Below are 22,931 nucleotides of genomic sequence, written 5' to 3' on the forward strand. Positions count from 1 at the left end.
CACCTTAACATATGTATCTAGCTTCAAGTCTTTAGAACAAAATATAAATGGTGATTGCCAGCTGCTTAATACTTTTCCATCTTTGTTTCTTTTCTTCTTATATGTTTTGCTCTTGCTGTATTTTTTGCATAGAATATTAACAGTAGCACATTCTTCTCAAACAAATCAAATAATAAGAAAACTCTGTAAAGCATTCTACATGTATAACTCATTTATTTACCTTCCTTCAGTCTAATTAGTTGTCTTCACCTTCTACTCTTATAATTACATGCTAGCGTTCAAGATTTACATAATAATTAGAGGAAAATTTCCTTAGTATTAATACGTTTTGTCTTAAATTTATTAATTACATTGTTTATGTGCACTTTAGATCTCACCTGTTTTTGTTTCTTTTTTAATCTATTTTTGGTTACGTTGGGTCTTCGTTGCTGCACGCGGGCTTTCTCTAGTTGGGGTGAGCAGGGGCTACTCTTCACTGCGGTGTGCGAGCTTCTCATTGCGGTGGCTTCTCTTGCTGTGGAGCACAGGCTCTAGGTGCGTGGGCTTCAGTAGCTGTGGCACGTGGGCTCAGTAGTCATGGCTCGCGGGCTCTAGAGTGCAGGCTCAGTAGTTGTGGTGCACAGGCTTAGTTGCTGTGTGGCATGTGGGATCTTCCCGGACCAGGGCTTGAACCCGTGTCCCCTGCATTGGCAGGTGGATTCTTAACCACTGCGCCACCAGGAAAGTCCCTCACCTGTTTTTATCCATGTTATTCTTTAATAAAATCACGTGTGTATTTGAATTCTGCACATGTATTTGAATTACATTGGGTCTGCTTTTTTTTTTAATTTTACTGAAGTATAGTTGATTTACAGTGGTGTGTTAATTTCTGCTGTACAGCAGAGTGACTCAGGTAAACATTTATATATATATATATATATATATATATATATATATATATATATATAAAAAATCTTTTCATATTCTTTTCCATTGTATTTTGTCACAGGATATTGAATATAGTTCCCTATACTATACAGTAGGGCCTTGTTTATCCATGCTGTATATAAAAGTTTGCCTCTACTAATCCCAAACTCCCAATCCTTCCCTCCCCTACACCTCCTCCCCTTTGGCAACCACAAGTTTATTTTCTATATCTGTGAGTCTGTTTTTGTTTCATAGATAATGTTGATTCATGTCATATTTTAGATTCCACATGTAAGTGATATCATATGGTATTTGTCTTTCTCTTTCTGAGTTACTTTGCTTAGTATGATAATCTCTAGGTCCATTTGTGTTGCTGCAAATAGCATTATTTCATTCTTTTTTGATGGCCGAGTAATATTCCATTAATATTCCATTATATACACCACATCTTCTTTATCCATTCATCTATCAGTGGACATTTAGCTTGTTTCCATGTCTTGGCTATTGTAAATAGTGCTGCTGTGAAGATAGGGGTGCCTGTATCTTTTCGAATTATAGTTTTGTCTGGGTTTATGCCCAGGAGTGGGATTGCTGGATCATATGGCAACTCTGTTTTTAGTTTTTTGAGGAAATTCCATATTGTTTTCCATAATGGCTTTACCGATTTACATTCCCACCAATAGCATAAGAGGGTACCCTGTTCTCCACACCTCTCCAGCATTTGTTATTTGTAGACTTTTTAATGATGGCCATTCTGACCAGTGTGAGGTGGTACCTCATTGTAGTTTTGATTTGCATTTCTCTAATAATTAGCAATGTTGAGCATCTTTTCATGTGCCTATTGGCCATCTGTATGTCTTCTTTGGAGAAATGTGTATTTAGGTCCTCTGCACATTTTTTGATTGGGTTGTTTGTTTTTTTTTGTTGTAGAGTTGTATGAGCTGTTTGTATATTTTGGAGATTAAGCCCTTGTCAGTTGCGTCATTTGCAAATATTTTCTCCCAGTCTCTGGGTTGTCTTTTCATTTTGTTTGTGGTTTCCTTTGCTGTGCAAAAGCTTTTAAGTTTCATTAGGTCTTATTTGTTTATTTTTGCTTTTGTTTCTATTGCCTTGGGACCCTGACCTAAGAAAACATTGGTACGATTTATGTCAGAGAATGTTTCACCTTTGTTCTCTTCTAGGAGTTTTGTGGTATCTTGTCTTTAAGCCATTTTGAGTTTATTTTTGTGTATGGTGTGAGGGTGTGTTTTAACTTCATTGATTCACGTGCAGCTGTCCAGCTTTCCCAGCACCACTTGCTTTTTCCCTATTGTATATTCTTGCTTCCTTTCTTTTTTTTCTTTTTTTTTTTTTTTTTTGCAGTACGCGGGCCTCTCACTGTTGTGGCCTCTCCCGTTGCAGAGCACAGGCTCCAGACGCGCAGGCTCAGCGGCCACGGCTCACGGGCCTAGCCACTCCGTGGCATGTGAGATCTTCCTGGACCAGGGCACAAACCTGTGTCCCCTGCATTGGCAGGCGGACTCTCAACCACTGCACCACCAGGGAAGCCCTTGCCTCCTTTCTTGAAGATTAAGTGTGTGGGTTTATTTCTGGGCTCTTTGTTCTGTTCTGTTGATCCATATGTCCCTTTTTGTGCCAGCATCATGCTGTTTTGATTACTGTAGCCTTGTAGTATTATCTGAAGTCTGGGAGGGTTTCCTGCTTTGTTCTTTTTCCTCAGGATTGCATTGGTAATTCTGGGTCTTTTATGGTTCCATATACATTTTAGGATTATTTATTTTTGTTCTGTGAAAAATGTCATGGATAATTTGATAGGGATCGCATTAAATCTGTAGACTGCTCTGGGTAGTCTGGCCATTTTAACAATATTAATTCTTTTCAATCCAAGAGCTTGGGATGTTTTTCCATTTCTTTGAATCATCTTCAGTTTCCTTTGTTAATGTTTTGTAGTACTCACCATATAAGTCTTTCAGCTCCTTGGTCAGGTTTATTTCTAAGTATTTTATTTTGCGGGGTACAGTTTGAAAAGGGATTGTTTGTTCACGTTCCCTTTCTAATATTTCATTGTTAGTGTAAAGAAATGCAACTGATTTCTGTATGTTAATGTTGTATCCTGCTACTTTGCTGAATTCATTTATCAGTTATAGTACTTTTTGTGTGGAGTCCTTAGAGTTTTCTACATATAATAATATCATGTCTCCTTTGTTGAAGATTAATTGTCCATAGGTGTGTGTGTTTATTTCTGGGCTCTCTGATAATTAATATTATGTGTGTATAACAATAATTTTACCTCTTCCCCACCAATTTGAATAGCTTTTATTTCTTTTCCTTCTCTGATTGCTTTGGCTAGGACTTCCGATACTGTGTTGAAGAGAAGTGGTGAGAGTGGGCATCCTTGTCTTGTTGCAGATTTTAGCAGGAAGGCTTTCAGCTTTTCACTGTTGAGTATTATATTGTCTGTGTGTTTGTCATAAATAGCTTTTATTATGTTGAGCTATGCTCCCTCTATACTCACTTTCATAAGGGTTTTTATCATGAATGGATGTTAAATTTTATCAAATGCTTTTTCTGCATCTAGTGAGATGATCATGTGGTTTTTGTCCTTTCTTTTGTTGATGTGATGTATCACATTGATTGATTTGCATATGTTGAACCATCCTTGTGACCCTGGGATGAATCCAACTTGATCATGGTGTATGACCTTTTTTATTTGTTGTTGGATTCAAGTTGCTGATACTTTGTTGATAATTTTTGTGTCTATTCATCAAAAATATTGGCCTATAATTTGCTTTATGGTGGTGTGTTTGTCTGGTTTTGGTATCAGGGTGATGGTGGCTTCATAGAATGTCTTTGGGAGTGTTCCTTCCTCTTTAGTCTTTTGTAAGAGTTTGAGAAGGATCAGTATAAGTTCTTTTTTGTATGTTTCGTAGAATTCCCCAGTGAAACCATCTGGTCCTGGACTTTGGTTTGTAGGAGTTTGTTTTCTCAGATTCTGTATCATTCTAGTGGTTGGCCTGTTCAAGTTATCTGTTTCTTCTTGATTCAGTTTTGGTGGGCTGTATGTTTCTCGAAAGTTGTCCACTTCTTCTAGGTTTACAGTATTGTTCATAGTATTCTCTCTCTTTTTTTTTTTTTTGTATTTCTGTGGTATCAGGTGTGATTTCTCATCTTTAATTTCTTATTTTGTTTATTTATGTCTTCTCTCTTTTCTTCTTGGTGAGCCTGGCCAGAGGTTTGTCAATTTTGTTTACCCTTTCAAAGAACTAGCTCTTGGTTTTATTGATTTTTTTAATTGTTTTTTAATCTCGATTTTAGTTATTTCCTCTCTGAGCTTTATTATCTCCTTTAGTCTGCTGACTTTAGGTTTTGTTTGTTCTTCTTTTTCTAATTCTTTTAGGTGGTGGGTTAGGTTGTTTATTTGAGATTTTTCTTGTTTCTTAAAGAAGGCCTGTATTGCTATGAACTTCCCTCTAAGAACTGCTTTTGCTGTATCCCATAGATTTTGTATGGTTGTGTTTTCATTGTCATTTGCCTCAAAGCGTTTTTAAATTTCTTCTTTGATTTCATCGTTGCCCTGTTGGTTTTTTAGTAGCATATTGTTTAGTCTCCATGTAATTGTTTTTTTCTCATTCTTTTTCTGTGGTTGATTTCTAGTCTCATGCCGTTGTGGTCAGAAAAGATGCTTCAAATAATTTCTATACTCTTAAATTTGTTGAGGCTTGTTTTGTGCCCTAGTATGTGGTCTCTCCTAGGGAATGTTCCATGTGCCCTTAAAAAGAATGTGTATTCTTTTTTTGGATGTATTGTACTGAAGATATCAATTAAGTCTAACTGTTCTGTTGTATCATTTAGGATCTCTGTTGCCTTATTGATTTTCTGTCTTGAAGATCTGTCCATTGATGTGAATGGGGTGTTAAAGCCTCCTACTATTATTGTATTCCTGTCAGTTTCTCTTTTTATGTGTGTTAGTATTTGTTTTATGTATTTGGGTGCTCCTATATTGGGTGCATATAAGTGGGCAAGTGTAATATTCTCTCCTTGTACTGATCCTTTTATCATTATATAGTGTCCTTTTTTATCTTTCTTTATAGCCTTTGTTTTAAAGTCTGTTTTGTCTGATATGAGTATTTTGACCCCCGGTCTCTTGTCATTTCTGTTTGCATGAAATATCTTTTTCCATCCCCTCACTTCAATCTGTGTGTCTCCTTTGCCCTAAAGTAGGTCTCTTGTAGGCAGCATATTGTAGGCTCTTTTTTTTTTTTTTTAATCCAATTTGCCACTCTGTGTCTTTTGATTGGAGCATTTAGTCCATCGACATTTAAGGTAATTACTGATAGATATGTATTTATTGCCATTTTAAACCTTGTTTTCCCATTGATTTTATATTTCTTCTTTGTCCCTTTCTTTTCCTTTTTCCTTTTGATGATTTTCTTTTGTGTTATTCTTATGTTCTCTTTGTTTTTGTGAATCTCTTGTATGTTTTTGATTTGTGGTTGCCCTGTTTTTCAAATACGTTAACACTTTTCCTATATCTCCTTGCTTTAGACTGGTAGTCATACAGGCTCAAACAAATTAAAAAAAAAAATGTATGTTTTCTTACTTCACCACATTTTATGATTTTGATGTCCTCTTTTACATCTTCATGTTCACACTTTTGCTGTTCATTGTGGTAATCATCGCTTTCACAGAAATTTTTTGATGTTTTGTTAATCTGTGTACTTGCTTATTTAAGTGATTTACTTTCCAATTATGACTTTCTCTTTCGTATAGATCCTTACATCTTTTCTATTTAGAGAAGACCTTTCAGCATTTCCTTTAGGATAGGTTTAGTATTGCTGTATTCTTTTAGTTTTTGTTTGAGAAATTCTTTATCTTTCCTTCTATTCTAAGTGATAATCTTGCTGGGTAGAGTATGCTAGGTTGCAGATTTTTCCCTTTCAGGACTTTGAATATATCTTGCTATTCCCTTCCGGCCTGCAACTTTCTGTAGAGAAATCAACTGATAGCCTTATGGGGGTTTCCCTGTAATTAACACTTTGTTTTTCTCTTGCTGCCTGTAGAGTCCTCTCTTTATCTTTAACATGTGCCATTTTTATTATAATATGTCTTGGTGTAAGTCTGTTTGGGTTTATCTTGTTTGGGACCCTCTTTGCTTCCTGTATCTAGATATCTGTTTCCTTCTTTAGACTTGGGAAGTTTTCAGCCTTAATTTCTTCAAATACATTTTCAATCCCCTTTTCTCTTTCCTCTTGTTCTGGAATCCCTATTATGCGTAGGTTGACACGCTTTATATTGTTCTTTTTTTCATTTGGGTTTCTGTCTGCTGTTCTAACTGGGTGATTTCCATTATTCTATCTTCCACATCACTTATTCCTTCTTCTACAGCATTCATTTTGCTATTCATAGTCTTTAGTTCAGCTTTCGTCTCTTCAAATGAATTCTCCATTTTTTCTTGGCTCCTCCTTACAGTTTCTAGGTCCTTCTTACAGTAATCTGCATCTATGTCTATAGCCTTTCTTAATTCCTTCAGTATTTTCATTATCTCCTTTTTGAACTTGGTGTCTATTAGATTGAAGCAGTCTGTTTCATTGTTTGTTCTTTCAGGGGAATTCTCTTGATCTTTTAATTGGGAATGGTTCCTCTGCTTCTTCATTTTACTTATATTTCTCTTGCTCTATGAGTTTAGGAGAAACAGTTATATACTGTGGTCTTGGAGGGTATTTTTATGTGGGAATGTCCCTGTGTAGCCTGTGTGGGTTTAATATTTTTTGGTGTGAGGGCTGTTTTTAGTATGGATGCCTGCCACCTCTTTCCTCGGTGTATGCTGGCCATTATCCCCTTGATAGGAGGTGTGACTGATGTTGTGGTGACCAGGGCCTGCACAGGATATTGACCAGGGCCTTCTCTTTGCTCTGTGGTTGTCATTGCCTTGTTGGGGCAGGGTCTGCTCCCTAGTTGTTGGAGTAGAAGCCCCAGATAACGTTTCTGAGCTGTGGTGCAAGGTAGGTGGGATTGGAATGCTCCCACTGGGAGAGGAGCCACTGAGTGTTCTTCCACTGGAGCTGTTCAACTGAGTGTGCTCTTTTGTGTCATGTTTCACTTGTTGTGCAGACTCACAAAGTACACTGTTGTTGGTACTGCCCTTGGGCCCACCTCAACTGTGGGTATGCCAGCAGTTGTCCCTGGTGTCTCTCAGGAGTTGTTTCCACAAGGCCACCAGTGCAGATCCACTGAAGTCAGGTCTCAGGACTGCAGTAGTCGTGCACCTGGACCCACTGTGGGAGCTATGGAGGCAGCTCAGACCCTAGCCTGGCCCAGCCCCCATGTGTACATGCCCACAGAGCCTGCAGCTGCTAAGACCTGACATGTCCCCGCTGCAGGAGCACTCACTGGGTCTCTGTTTTTAAACTGGGTCTTCAAAAACGTAGTTGTAAAATATTGTAATTTTTTATTTTTTATTTGTACTAAAAAAACTCCAACAAGAAAAATCAGACTTTCCTTAGCAGTGGTTGGGTGATTTACCTTATATTAACTACTTGGAATATTGCTGTTGATGAACTGAAAAGCACCTCTGGGACCTGTAACTTCAGAACCTTATTAATGTTGGCATACATTCAATAAATATTTTTACAAAATCCTTAGAAAGATAAAGGAAGAGTCTTAAACCAACTAGATCATTAGATCTTGGAAGACTGAGCTTTGTCTCTTTTAATGAGCTTTGTCTCTTTTAAGTCCCTCTCAGTACCGTATATAAAATTGACACATATTTGTTGTATGAATATTAAATAATAATCTTTTACTATGGAACTACATAGGGGATCCTAATTAAGGAGTTACAGTTTCCCTCCTTACATTAGTCCAGTTACATTAGTAATTCATCTAACATGTCAGTGTATTAGGAAGGATTGTTTAAATATATTTACTAGTCAGGAATTTCCTAATTGTTTAAGTATGTCCCATTTAGCAAAAAATTTCTTAAATATAGGCTCTTGGGGGTATTTCAAAGATTGAATACTAGCTAAAAGTAGTAATGTTTTATCCACTACACCTGCTTTCATTCCACTTCTTTTGTACTTAGCACCATAGTTTCAGTTGACTGATTAGGAACTTAGGATATTTTATGCCTAATGTATAAGTAAACACATTAAAAAAAAATCTGTAGTGGAAGACTTAAGACCTAACAACTAAACATACAAATATATTTGTTCTAGGCTTGGCTGAAAGCTGTTTTGTGTGGGATAAGAGAATTCAATGACTAGCATAGACTTATGTTCAAGAGAAGAATTTTGTGGCATTACACACCATCTTAGAGAAGTGAAGGAAGCATAATATGGTGTTCAGTATCACTAAATTGTTTTCTACCCTTTTTTTTCCTTGGCCAGAGGAATTTTTATAAAATTAAATATTCAAAGTAGGAATGTTTTTGTGCAGACATTTAGAAATCTAATTCACATTCTTTCTTGCTTATTTTTCAGTAAACCAGATATGTCACGTCTGAGACTTGCTGCTGGGAGTGCTATTGTGAAGCTGGCACAGGAACCCTGTTATCATGAAATTATCACATTAGAACAATATCAGCTATGTGCTTTAGCTATCAATGTAAGGAAAATGGCTATATAGAACATGACTTTCTATGGTCTTTGACTTTTAGGAAGGAGAAAGTCCACCATGATAAAGAGATAAAAATCTTGAATGTTTGTGTCTCCTCTTGGAAAATTTATGTATGTGAAACATTTTAGAGTTCTAAAACTGTCATTTGAATTGTGGGTTGCTGACATAGTACAGTTGATTCTTGTTACTTGCAGTAGAACACAACTTTGTTTTTTGTCTGGTTCTGTTTAATGGCACCTTTTTTAGTGTATAGTTGTTTCATTAACATTGAACTCATGGCCAACAGCGCTGTAACTCATGCTTGAATGAAGCTTATGTGACACAGATTTTCTCCATAAGGCACATACAGCCTTCTTGCTCTTAGGAACACGAAACAGCACTTCAGCAGTATGCATGGGAGCTATTTTAAACAACAAAATCACCAGTAAAAAGTATAAAAATGCAAAAAATGTGGCACTAGAGAGACCACCAAACAGACATTTGTTTATGATAATGAGAGCTGAAGCAGGGAGGCAGAACATTGCTTTGTTTGACTTCTGCTGGGATGTGTGTCAGGCAACTCAAACTTTTCGTATCTCTGTACATTTACTGTTTTTTATTTTTTTAACATCTTTATTGGAGTATAATTGCTTTACAATGGTGTGTTAGTTTCTGCTTTATAACAAAGTGAATCAGCTGTACATATACATATATCCCTGTATCAATTCCCTCTTGCGTCTCCCTCCCTCCCACCGTCCCTATCCCACCCCACTAGGTGGTCACAAAGCACCGAGCTGATCTCCCTCTGCTATGTGAGCTGATCTCCCTGTGCTATGCGGCTGCTTCCCACTAGCTATTGGTTTTACATTTGGTAGTGTATATATGTACATGCCACTCTCTCACTTTGTCCCAGGTTACCCTTCCCCCTCCCTGTGTCCTCAAGTCCATTCTCTAGTATGTCTACGTCTTTATTCCTGTCCTGCCCCTAGGTTTTTTTTTTTTTTTTGTATGACGGACTCTAGGTCCATCCACCTTACTACAAATAACTCAATTTCGTTTCTTTTTATGGCTGAGTAATATACCATTGTATATATGTGCCACATCTTCTTTATCCATTCATCTGTCGATGGACAATTAGGTTGCTTCCATGTCCTGGCTATTGTAAATAGAGCTGCAGTGAACATTGTGGTACATGACTCTTTTGGTATTATGGTTTTCTCAGGGTATATGCCCAGTAGTGGGATTGCTGGGTCGTATGGTAATTCTATTTTTAGTTTTTTAAGGAACCTCCATACTGTTCTCCATAGTGGCTGTATCAATTTACACTCCCACCAACAGTGCGAGAGGGTTCCCTTTTCTCTGCACCCTCTCCCACATTTATTGTTTGTAGATTTTTTAATGATGGCCATTCTGACTGGTATGAGGTGATACCTCATTGTAGTTTTGATTTGCATTTCTGTAATGATTAGTGATGTTGAGCATCCTCTCATGTGTTTGTTGGCAATCTGTGTATCTTCTTTGGAGAAATGTCTGTTTAGGTCTTCTGCCCATTTTTGGATTGGGTTGTTGGTTTTTTTGATATTGAACTGCATGAGCTGCTTGTAAATTTTGGAGATTAATCCTTTGTCAGCTGCTTCATTTGCAAATATTTTCTCCCATTGAGTTGCAGTCCATTGAGTTGTTGGATTCTTGGTCTGGTATTTGTTAGTGTATTGGTGTTGTCGGTTGTGAAGTAGAAATTTTTTTTTTTTTTAAAAGGTATGTATGAGAATATGTTAAAAGAGATGGGCTTTGTTTGAAACTCCCTGTGTGTAATAAGTTTGTGCAGATCATTAGTTAAATGTCCACTACGTGCAAAAAGCATCCACACTTGGTAAGTTCTAGAGACTTTCTTTTCTAGCACACTATTTGTTTTATGTTACTATCTCAGTCACCAGATTCCCAAGGTCAAAGTACAGATTACCTAAGTTTAAAGATTGTTTTGAAATTCTGACTGTGGAACATGTGTTAATGGTTCAGAGTTAATTATTAGCACATTTTCACAACTTACAAACATGAGATTACCCTATCCTATGCAAAACTTTTTCCTAATTATGCTTTTCCTTTAAACCACATGCTTGTCTCTTCTTTTTAAACCTCCAAACCTCAAGAAAGAGTAATCTGTATCTTTGTCTCTCTGATCCTCTCACTCCTCACTACTCACATTTTGCCATTTGCCTTCACTGTTTTCCAAAAATGGTCTAATTAAGTCCCCCAATCCAATGATCTTAATTTTTTTTTTTTTTTTCTGTACACGGGCCTCTCACTGTTGTGGCCTCTCCTGTTGCGGAGCACAGGCTCCGGACGCGCAGGCTCAGCGGCCATGGCTCACGGGCCCAGCCGCTCCGCGGCATGTGGGATCTTCCCGGACCAGGGCACGAACCCGTGTCCCCTGCATCGGCAGGCGGACTCTCAACCACTGCACCACCAGGGAAGCCCCAATGATCTTAATTTTTATTATACATGTCCTTTTTGCATCATTTGACACAGCTCACTGCACCTTTATTCTTGAAACGCTCTTCTTTGTTTTTTGTCTCCTGATCTTTGTCATGCTTCTCGACTACATTTTCTGGCCCTTCTCAAGTTTCCAGTCCCAATTCCAGTGCTAAACAGAAATTTCAAACTTTCATGTTCTGTGAAGGTAAGACTGAATCTTTCCCAAATCTATTCTTTCCTGACCTGCAGAGAGCCTCAATAAGCATTAAATAAAGCTGGTTGGCATTTCTTAGACCTAAAATGATGATTTATATTTGACTATTTGCTTGTAGTTGCACCTTGTTGCAAAAGTACAGATAATTCTGTCCTTTGATATCTATTATATCTCTTTTTATTCATACCTTCTTAACCATTCTTACTGCTGTACCCATCATTAGCTCTCAACTATGCTATTCTCTGTAGTTCGTTAAATTTCTCTGTTACAGTTCTGATCATGTTATTCCCCTGGTCAAAAATATTTAGGCTCTTACACTTGTAAGAAAGAAAAAATCGCATATATTTTACATTGCCATTCAGGCCCTTCTAATATTTGGACCCAAATATACATTTAAAAATTCCGTTTAGCACACTGCCCTTTACCCATGCTTATTTCAACAAAGCCGAACATTTTTTTCTTTTATGTACCTGTGGTTTGCTGCCTCTAATTTTGTTTTCACCCTCTCATTTCTACACATCCAAATCCAACCCTTTCTGCAAATCAAGGCTCAGGCACAGCCTTCTCCACAAAACCTGCTCTTGTTCTTACAGCTACAGATTTTGTCTCTAGTCCTCCGGTACATACATGCATTGTGCTTAGTTATGTACCTATGGTTTATTTCTCTTTGCTTGAGTTGAGATCTTTAAAGGCAATATTGTGTCTCAGTGACCTTTGTCATGTACTTGAATAGAAAGTAAATATAGAGGAATAGAAATTCAATAATAATCTTAAAATTATTTAATAATTACTTAGGTATTTTAGAATTTGAATGCAATTCATTAAAATTTGCTGTATACTGCTATGTGCTATGCATTGTTCTAGGTACTGTAAATGCAAAGATGAGTCATGGCTACAGCCTTCAAGAAGATAACCTCTTAGGAGAACAGAAAATATAAATAAGTGTTGATAACACAGTGCGGTACACAGAGTAATTGAACTATTTGCAAGATACTAGAAGTAGCTCTGAGATAATTTATACTTAAAAAGTACACTTTGCTGTACAGCAGAAATTAACACAACATTGTAAATCAACTATATTTCAATTCAAAAAAGGACATTAAAATTTAATTTAAGATGCAGACTAAAATTAATTTCTTAGTAGTGAATAAAAGCTTTGATCAGAACTTTATCCTTGGGAAAAATATTTTGTAGTATTAGACACCATCTTCTTTATGTTGAACCAATTATTGGTTATAAGTATAACCATGAAAGTATCAAGTGTGCTTTTTTGAGAGTGTATTTTTCCTGATAAAAATTGTATCACTCTATCCTTTACTTCACATGCTTTTATAACCTAGTCAAAAGGGTAAATCTTTACTTCACATTTTTTAATAACCTAGTCAAAGGGATAAATCTGTCCTTCATATTTTTTTTATAACCTAACGAAAAGGGTAAATCTTTGCAAAAAACAAACATTGGAAGACTTCCTCAGTTCCCAGGAGCACATCTTTTAATCTTTATTCACATGATTCTCTTTTGATGTACATACTGTATCATCACTGTGGTCAGTTTTCTAATCTTTTGTTGTTAAATGTGTCAGTTGCCTGGCATATGATTTGACAGTTCTTTTCTAACATCACTTTAATGACTTTGAAACTCTCCTACCTTTGCTATGATTCACAATTGACTTTGTAATGAATTTGCATTGTACTGTTGGATCCTCGATGCTTAATGAGAGAATGACATGTTCTATCCCCCTAGTGTATCTAACTAGGGGATAGGGATAGGGGGAGGGATGTTTGAGTACTATTCAGTGTTTCTGTTGTTTGCTTTATTGAAGTATATTTGATTTATAATATTGTGTTAGTTTCAGGTGTAACCAGCTTAGTGATTCAGGTTGACTTTTGCAGATTATATTCCACTGTATAGATTATTACAAGATATTAGGTATAATTCCCTGTGCTATACAGTAAATCCTTATTGCTTTTCTATTTTATGTATAGTACTTTGTATCTATTAATCCCATACTCCTAATTTGTTCCTCTCCCTCTTGTTTAATATTTTAATGAATGGTCTGTTCATTTGTGAATATATTTGTGATATATTGACTTTTACTTACATAGTTTGTAATTGGGTATTTTTGTAATAAATAATTGAATACTGAAAATTCCTCTCCCTATAGGAGTAATACTGAGGAAGGAATGAGATAAGTTTAACTTCCTTTTGTGGATTATGAGGGTAGATAATAGACAATATTTCTGTGAAAGCTTGACTGCTTCTTTTTTATAATTGAAGTATAGTTGATATACAGTGTTGTGGTAATTTATGCTATACAGCAAAGTGATTCAGGTATGTGTGTATGTGTGTGTGTGTATATGTTCTTTTTTATATGCTTTTCCATGATGGTTTATCACAGGATATTGAATATAGTTCCCTGTGTTCTACAGTAGGACCTTGACCTTGTTGTTTTTCCATTCTATATATAATAGTTTACATCTGCTAACCCCAAGCTCCCACTCCATCCCTCCCCCACCCCACTTTCCTGGGCATATGTCCGGAAAAGATAAAAACTCTAATTTGAAAAGATACATGCATCCCAGTGTTCGTAGCAGCACTATTTACAATAGCCAAGACATGAAAGCAACCTAAACGTCCTTCAACAGATGAGTGGGTAAAGAAGATATGGTGTGTGTGTGTGTATGTGTGTGTGTGTGTGTGTGTATATATATACACACACACACACACACACACACACACACATACATACAATGGAATATTAGCCATAAAAAAGAATGGAATTATTATTGTATCATTCTTTTTATGGCTGAGTAGTATTCCATTGTATATATGTACCACATCTTTATCCATTCATCTGTCGATGGACATTTAAGTTGTTTCCATATCTTGACTATTGTGTGTAGTGCTGCTGTGAATAAAGGGGTGCCTGTATCTTTTTGAATTATAGTTTTGTCCAGGTATATGCCCAGGAGTGGGATTGCTGGATCATATGGCAACTATGTTTTTAGTTTTTTGAGGAACCTCCATACTGTTTTCCATAGTGGCTGCACTTGACTACTTTTTTAAAAGTGGGTATTTGGTATTGTAATAAACTGAAGTTTAAGTTAAATGAAAGAAGATACCCAAAATAGGGATTTAATGATAAGGGCAAGATGTTATGACCTACGTTTCGAAGAAAAACAAAATTTATATTCTCGATAGAAGAAATAAACATAAAGTTGCAATAATATGAAACATACCACATGTTATGTTCATTGGTGGAGTGTAAGGTGTAATAATGAAAGTCTTTTTATGTCATAGAAGGTCTTTGTATGTCTCGTATATGGCTCAAAAGTCATATGAGCTTTTCCCTGTAGTTTAGAAAAAATTCTGATAATCTGTGTACCAGATATTGTGCTAGGTTTAGAGGCACAAAGAAAAATAAAGACGTCGTTCTCATCTTCAAAGAACAAACAGCACTGGGTAAGACAGATAAACCAGTTGTTTTCATACTGTATACTAAAGGTTGTGGTGGAGATAAGCACAGAGTGCTAAGGGAGCACAGAAGTGGATGCAGGATACAGATTCCTCAGTGATTTCTGAAAGATACAGGAGCTGTCGTTAAAGATGAGGTCTAGGAGAGTGGAGGTGGGTGGTCTAGGAGAGTGGGGAGCGTGAAGAAAGCCAGCACAGTGGCAATGAACAGATTGGTTCATTTATAGAACTGAAAGTAATGTGATGTTTCTGAAATTAGTAACTCTTGCCTTCAGAGTTGTCCATTTTAATCTGAATAGTTTTTTAAATGATAGGACTAAAATATATAAATTGGACAGTTTTATCTTGCTCAGCAAACGAAAAAGCTAAATATTAGATAGTGTTCAAACTTTTTTTTTTACACATCTCATTTATTTAAGTTAGGATGGATTAATATTTACTAGTGTTACCTGTTTTAAGATTACATTCAATATGTTCTAACACCAGGTAGCTGGTAGTTATTAGGGTCCAGGTGGTCACTCCAGCCTTGATATTAACTTATCACATCTCAGTCTTGTGAACAGAAGCAGTGATTGTGGGTAAACTTGCTATGTTTACCCTTCTGGTTACTTGATATAGCAAATTTCATATCTAAAGTTGTTACTCTTTGGTACCATGTGGATAATATGTTAAATAATTGTGTCTTTCAGGATGAATGCTATCAAGTAAGACAAGTGTTTGCTCAGAAACTGCACAAAGGTCTTTCCCGATTACGGCTTCCACTTGAGTATATGGCAATTTGTGCACTTTGTGCGAAAGATCCTGTAAAAGAAAGAAGAGCTCATGCCAGGCAGTGTCTGGTAAAAAATATCAATGTGAGACGCGAGTATCTGAAACAGCATGCAGCTGTTAGTGGTAAGCGTATATGAAAATGAAAAGTGTACTTTCCCATCCTGCCAGTTTCAGTTTTATAGAACACAAAATGATGTTACCGTTATTTATTATATTCTAACTTGCCCTCATTAAATAAGAAGTTGTTACTGTTTTTCAATAGCAGCTTTTCCTTTTAATAGGTCATTTTAAAATATAAATGCATGGGTATTTAAATATCAACCCGTAGCTCTTTATGCAACTGACTAAAAGGCCAAGGGAAAAAAATCAGTGACTTTGGAGGTAAATAAAACAGTAAGCGGTACATTTATGTAGATTGTCTAAGTACTATCTTTTAGTTTAAAAAGTACCGGTCTTCGATCTTTATTGGTTGTCCTCACCTGTAGCTGACATTAATAGCGGGTTCCTGTGTGCCTTTTTAAAATCTGCTCACTTTACCCCATCCACACTATTAGTTTTTGTGCCCCTCTGACTTCTGTGACTTGATCAACAGCATTAAAATCCATCCAGTTATGCAAGTCAGAAATCAGAGGCATTCTTCATGCCTTCTTTTTTCCTCTCGTTGGTCACTAAATCCTCTTAATTCTTCTTCTGGATATCTTGAATATTTCTCCTCAACTCTCCTACACTGCTGTATTTCACTTGGATTATTTTATATACTCCTAACTAACTCCCTGTTGTAAATGTTCCCCTGCCTCTGACCCACCTCCAGCTGTGCCACACCGCTGTCAAAATTATCTTTCTAAAACAGATGAGATCACATCACTTCCTTGCTTGAAACCTTTGTCGATTGCTTATTGCTCATAGGGTCAAGTTGAAGCTCATCAGCATGGCCCTTTTTAGTTTGCCCTCAGCCTGAGTTTTAAGCTTTCTCTCTAGCTACTCCTGACTATGAATTCTGTGCTCATTGTACTCTGGATTATTTGAAATCTGTATCGCCATCTTTTTTCTCTGTTGTCAACTCTGTCTGGAAATTGCGTCCCCCTTCTGTCCAAACAAACAAACAAACAAAACGAAGGAGAGTGGTTTGCCCCTTTTGAATCTGTTAAAATACAGTTTTGGTGTTACCTCATCACTAGGACCCTCTTTCTTTCTGTTCCTACCTCACCTTAGAAAAAATGAGGGCTCTGGAGTCAAATCCCACCACTGCCATTTACTGGTTGTGTTTGGGCGGGTTACTTGTGCAATCTGAGCTTTAGTTTCCTTTTTGTAAGACTGGTATAGTTTTACTCATAGCTTATGGTGGTTATGATTATGATTAAAAAGTTATGTGTATAAAGCACCTGGCATAATGCATGGTCCAAAGAAGTACTCAGTAGTTGTTAGCTATTTTTATTTTAGGGCACTGTCCACATTGAAGTATAGCTTCTGTCCTGTCCATGCTTTAGTATGAGGTTTTTATCTAGTCTTATGCATCTTTATATTTAAAATAGCCCCAATAAAAATAGAAGGTCTGGAAAAGAGTAAGCACTCAATAAATGTTTGACAGACTTTTTCACTGACTTTTGAACCTTGTTACTTTTTTCTTCTATACCTACCTTGAAATGAATGATATTACACACAAACTTATTCTCTTTGAGTTCAGCAGTAGAAATAAAGAAAACTTGGTGCCTTATTGACACATACATTATTATACTCTAGATTCAACATCTGATTTAAAATTTTGAGAGAGGAAATATAAAAAGAATTGTTCAGAATATGAATCCTAGTCTTTTGAGTAACCTTTATTAAAACTAGTTAGGACTTCCATTCTACCTCTAATGGAATATGCTGATCTCAGTCAAAATATTAAAATATTTGAATTTAAACTAAAAAGATGTTTGTTATTTAAAATGCCCTAGAAACAATGTCTATTCCTTTATATCTGTTCTTATGTTACAAATAATAGCAAATAGTATCAACCGTTACTTCCTGTTTTTGTGTCATACTAACTGAAAAATTTACTAGTTTTTTTCATTTTGCTCTGTAGCTTACAAGGGAGTGTTGAACATAGAGTTACTAATAATAAAAAAAATAGATCTTATGTTCCTTAGTCTTGAATATAGTTTGGGTCACTTTTTCCCATATCTATTGAAAATTGAAATATTTGTCTTTGTAGCCTCAGCACATGGTGCATTTAGTAGGGAAATCAATATTGGCCATGATGGATGAATGAATAAACTTTAATTTATGATGTACCTCAACACTGGACATTTTAATATATTTTTCTTCCAGTCGTATTGTGGTAAACTATTGGGATGCAGGAAACATAGTATCAGAGAGAGAGAGAAAGAGAATGAGTAAGATTTGGTTTTCTAACCTGGCTGTTTTTGTTTTGTTTTGTTTTGTTTTTTCTTTTTCTTTTTCTTTTTCAGAAAAATTATTGTCTCTTCTACCCGAGTATGTTGTTCCATATACAATTCACCTTTTGGCACATGACCCAGATTATGTCAAAGTACAGGATATTGAACAACTTAAAGATGTTAAAGAGTAAGACTTTTTCCATCCCATTTTCATATTTTCTGAAAGTTTTTTCCCTTTCTTGCTGATAATGGAATCTCAGTTATAATTAGTATATTAAATTTATTTCATTTCTTAGGAGTTTCAGGTTCTTTACCTTATTTGTTCTCTTATTTTTCTTTTTTCATACCATCTCTTCATGTTTCATTTCTTATATAATTTCCCAAAACAACTTAGCATAATTACTGCATTACTGACATATTTCTCTACCAGTCTGGCATTTCTTTTTTATTGAAGCAACCCATTAAGAGTTTCCATTCCAGTTCTTATCTTTTCCTACTTTCTTCTGAAACACTGTATAGATTTTCATGTGGGGAGAATTAATATTCTCTTTTATTCACATAGTAAGCACATTTTCTTTGCAGTTACTATCTTCCTCTATAAGGAATAGAGAATAGTCTAATTTAATAATGGGCCAAGTTGATAACCAGGCAACTGATCCCACTTACTGCTTCATTGGTGATTCTCTAATTAAAGTTTATGACAGTTAACAGTTCTTTCAAAGATTCTTGTTGAGAGGCCAGAAGACTATATATGCCTGGGTGTGGGATAGGGGAATATAACGGTATTTAGAGAAGTCTTTGTAAGACTACCAGAGTTCTTTAAAATATGGATGAGACCCTGTTTCTGTTACAATAAAGAATGACCTTTGTGGCTTTGAATAAATTAATTTCTCATGCCTTTAGCTTCTTATTAAAGGAAAATAACTCTTGGTTTCTTGATTCATAGAAATATTTTATAGTTAAATATTTGAGATGCTTCAAGAGAATAAAATTAAATTATTGATAACTTTCTCATGACAAGAGAAAACGATTTTACCCTCTTTTTGCCACAGTTTCTATTTTTAAAAAATAAGCAATTAGTTTTCCCAAAATGAATTCTGTGTTAGAGTGATTATATAACTAATGACAACTTTTAGCCACTCCTCCTTATCGGAACACATTAGTTTTTGAAATAGATAAAATATTCTTTGGAATTTACTAAACATTTTGGGCGGTATTTGTAAATTGCCCTAGTACAGCCATGAGTGATCTCCATTGCAGCAGAGAGCCACACCAGAAGAACTTATCCTGTGCCTGAGGTCTCAAAGGTTACTTTTTTCCCTTCTAGAATGATACCTTGTTTCACATTTCTCTCTTCTCCCATTTTCTCCTCTGTGCTATCCCTCTGTCCCATTCTGTCTACATAACACAGAGACAAAGCACTTTCAGTTTTTTCTTGAGTAGAATTTAATGTAGTTAACTTTAAAACTGAGGTACTGACACTTTCTTTTATTTTTTTCTTTCTTTAAGCAAAAACAGTATACAGAGTTGTCAGCCATGACTTTTTCCTCAGATTTATTGATGAAGATTCTTACTATTGAGTAAGGTGGTTAGATTTTCTTGAAGACTTCCATTCAGGACTACAGTCAGTCTTGAATATTTGAGACTTCACTTTATCTATGGCCCAGTTATTCCTTTAGGCAGTCTTCCCTTCCTGTCATAGCCAGGGATTAAGATCACTTCATTCTTTCCACCATTTCTGTTTCTTTTTAACCTGCCTCCCTAAGAAAGTTAGTGAGACTTTGAGAAGGGGTATTACGACCTCGCACGTACATTGCCGATACGTTGTGATATGTATGTGACATATTTTTTTTCTCTATTGATTTACAGCTGTTTCTTTTTAATTTTTCCTGCTCCTGGAGTTCATTACATTTATATTTAGAATTATATCTGTATTTAACAGTGAATTTTTTCTTTTTTTCTTGGTATTTTTTAGGTGTCTTTGGTTTGTTCTGGAAATATTAATGGCTAAAAATGAAAATAACAGTCATGCATTTATCAGAAAGATGGTAGAAAATATTAAACAAACAAAAGATGCTCAAGGACCAGATGATGCAAAAATGAATGAAGTATGTAATTCTTTGTAAATAGTTATGATTCCATGTTGATTTCAAGCATTTGAGTATAGGGTATGAAACTTCTGTAGACAACATCAGTCTTTTCTGTTAGTAGTATAATAAATAGTTAGTAGTATTCATATTAGTAGTAATTAGACTTACTAACATAGAATTAATATAGAATTAGTAGTAATGCTCTTACTAGTAAACTAACGAAAATAATAGAGTAAGTCTTTTAACTTACACTATTGTCCTGAAAACTGCATACTAAATGCATGTTCTAGAATTACAACTAATTCTCAGAGTCTAGGATACTGATTTAAGTACCTAATTTTCTTTTAATACCATTGCAGAAACTGTATACTGTGTGTGATGTTGCCATGAATATCATTATGTCAAAAAGCACCACATATAGTTTGGAATCTCCTAAAGACCCAGTACTACCAGCTCGTTTTTTCACCCAACCTGACAAGGTAGCTATTTTAGGATTTGTTTGTATAAGTTGAAATAAAATGTATTCTCAGCACTAGGTTGTGGGAAGATCACGAAGAATCAGTATCAAGAAGTGACACACTACTAATGTCATGAAAAGGTTGCCGTGAGTCTTAACAATGTGGTTCAAGACCAGAATATGGGCCAAACTGGAGGACACAAATAAGTTCCGAGATGAGTTAGGATGATCTAGAGTTTGTATTCCAAGTTTTATGCTAGTCTAAGAGCACTAGCTAGTGCTCTTAGACTAGCTAGTGTGTGCTAGTCTAAGAGCACAAAAATGATCAAAGCTTGTAAATCTATGAGATAATGGCCATTGATCCAAAATGGGAAGGAGAATGCTGATAGGGATAGTCTGATAAGCCCTTGAGATTTCTAACTGGTATGAAGAAACAAGCAGAGAACTGCCACTAAACAGGCCCAAGACCCTGGGAACACTACAGGGATGTTCCCAAACCACTCTCAGAAAACTCAAATATTGTATGATACTAAAAAAGGTGTTTTTTAGAATCTCTCTTGGAGTTTTATAGTGCATCTAAGCCTGTTAAAGTAACTGAGAGGAAACAGCCACTACCTTTTTCTTATTTTTTAAAGCAAAATACCGGTTAACGTCTTACCCAGTTTACAGAGATCAGAACAGTCCTGTAAGTTCACCCAATAAAAGGGACTGTCTGCTTTTAAGCATTCACCTTTTTGTGATTAAGATAATAGGAGTATACGAAGTCTCTTCCCTGGAGAGTATTATTACATAAGCATGTGTTTGCTGATGAGCTCTTAGAGCTCTAGCATGTTAGAGCTCAAATATGTTGTGTTAGTACTAGAATTAGTACGAGGTTAGTTTAAGCTTATTACAGCATTTAAAATCAGTGACTAAAATTTTGTGTTTCAACTGACTGTTTAGTTTAAACAAATACGTATTTTATAATGTACTTTAAAACAAAAGCTGCTCTATGCTTTGTTGGCTTTTGAATCACCTCCTAGATATAGTACTTCAGTAGTCATTGACTATTATTTTTTTCCCTTGTTTGTAGAACTTCAGTAACACCAAAAATTATCTGCCTCCAGAAATGAAATCGTTTTTCACTCCTGGAAAAGTATGTTTTGAAAATTGTTTTAATTTTTATGTGGTAGTTTATTTTAGTGTGACTGTTGGCATAATTATGTTATTTAGTATTTCTTTAAAAATTGATATATCAAAAGTATTATCTTCTATTTACTAGTAAGAAATAGTTATATTTACTATATAGATGGAAGCTGAGATATAGAACTTGTTTTTTAGCTTATGATAAAACCCTGGAGACGTTCTTTCAAATATCTTATCTTGTAATATTAAGATAAAAATATGAAAGTAAAAAGACATCCTCTTATGTCCTTCCCTAGCAAGAGTCTAATTATCAGTTTTCATTTTTGACTATACATTTTATGTGCTCTCACTTCCTATGTAAGCCTTTTACTGCAGGTAACTAAGAAACTTAACTATTATTCTGTTTATATAGTCTTTGTTCAGTGATATTCAGTTTATAATTCTTATTCTTATTTTGCTTAAGGATAGGCAAGTTTTTCATGATTTGTATATGTAAATACTTTGACAGGTACTATTTATGTTTCTTTACATCTAAACTTCTTTTGGTTTTAATCAAATAGAAAGATATGCATTTTTCATTTCAGCCTAAAACAACCAATGTTCTAGGAGCTGTTAATAAGCCGCTTTCATCAGCAGGCAAACAATCTCAGACAAAGTCATCACGAATGGAAACTGTAAGCAATGCAAGCAGCAGCTCAAATCCAAGCTCTCCTGGAAGAATAAAAGGAAGGTAAGTACATAAGAAATACCATACTTAACATTTAAGGACTCCATCAAGGCTATGAGACCTAAAATAACATCATTTACATTTAATGTCAGTGAATGAAAATCAGTGCATAGCTGAACATTCCTATTTTAACACTGGTAGCCATTTATAAGTTAAATGTATTTGCTTACTCATTTAGGTAGGTACTCCATCTTAGCCTTTCATATTTTAGCTTGTTGTTGTTGGTAGACATAAGCTAGTTTCCAAACTAAATGTCTAGTTCATCCATACAATGGAATACATAGTCATTAAAAAATGATGAGGCATGAGCTCATATGAAGAGTTTCCACAATATATTATTGAGTGAAAAAGGGAAAGAATAGAACAGTGTAAAGTATTTTTGAGTTTTTAAGAAGGGTTTGTATTTTCATTTGCTTGTATATGCATAGAAAATTTGGGGAACAGTACACAACGTCTTAATAGTGTTTACAATAATCTAGTGTAGGAGGGAGATGATTTTATATTCTGATATGGTTTGAATTTCTTTTACCATGTACGTATATAAACTTCTTTGTTTAAAAAATATTTTAAAAACGTACTTTTGAATTATGCTTTGCAGGAGATTTTTTTTTTCTTCTTAAGAAAGAAAAAAGGAAAATCACACTTTAACTGGTTTTAGCATGGGGCTTAGCATACCATTTGTCAGCAGCAGAGCCTCGTACAAGGCTAAACTGCCACCATT

At 35.4% G+C, this 22,931-nt stretch overlaps 1 protein-coding gene across 9 annotated transcripts in view; it reads left to right on the forward strand.

Moving 5' to 3' along the window:
- Positions 1-22,931, forward strand: part of PDS5B (PDS5 cohesin associated factor B) — a 197,207-nt gene that overhangs the window by 160,211 nt on the left and 14,065 nt on the right. For 8 of the 9 annotated variants that reach the window (XM_033843432.2, XM_073795032.1, XM_033843433.2 and 5 more), the window contains 7 exons: positions 8,382-8,505; positions 15,349-15,553; positions 17,884-17,998; positions 19,787-19,919; positions 20,261-20,380; positions 21,431-21,493; positions 22,068-22,213. In XM_033843432.2, coding sequence (XP_033699323.1) covers positions 8,382-8,505; positions 15,349-15,553; positions 17,884-17,998; positions 19,787-19,919; positions 20,261-20,380; positions 21,431-21,493; positions 22,068-22,213 — 906 coding nt within the window. Of the gene's footprint in view, positions 1-8,381; positions 8,506-15,348; positions 15,554-17,883; positions 17,999-19,786; positions 19,920-20,260; positions 20,381-21,430; positions 21,494-22,067; positions 22,214-22,931 lie in introns of those variants that run through there. The other variant, XR_012327578.1, reaches the window with a different exon arrangement.

Source organism: Tursiops truncatus, chromosome 18 (assembly GCF_011762595.2).
Source record: "Tursiops truncatus isolate mTurTru1 chromosome 18, mTurTru1.mat.Y, whole genome shotgun sequence".
Classification (NCBI taxonomy): Eukaryota; Metazoa; Chordata; class Mammalia; order Artiodactyla; family Delphinidae; genus Tursiops; species Tursiops truncatus.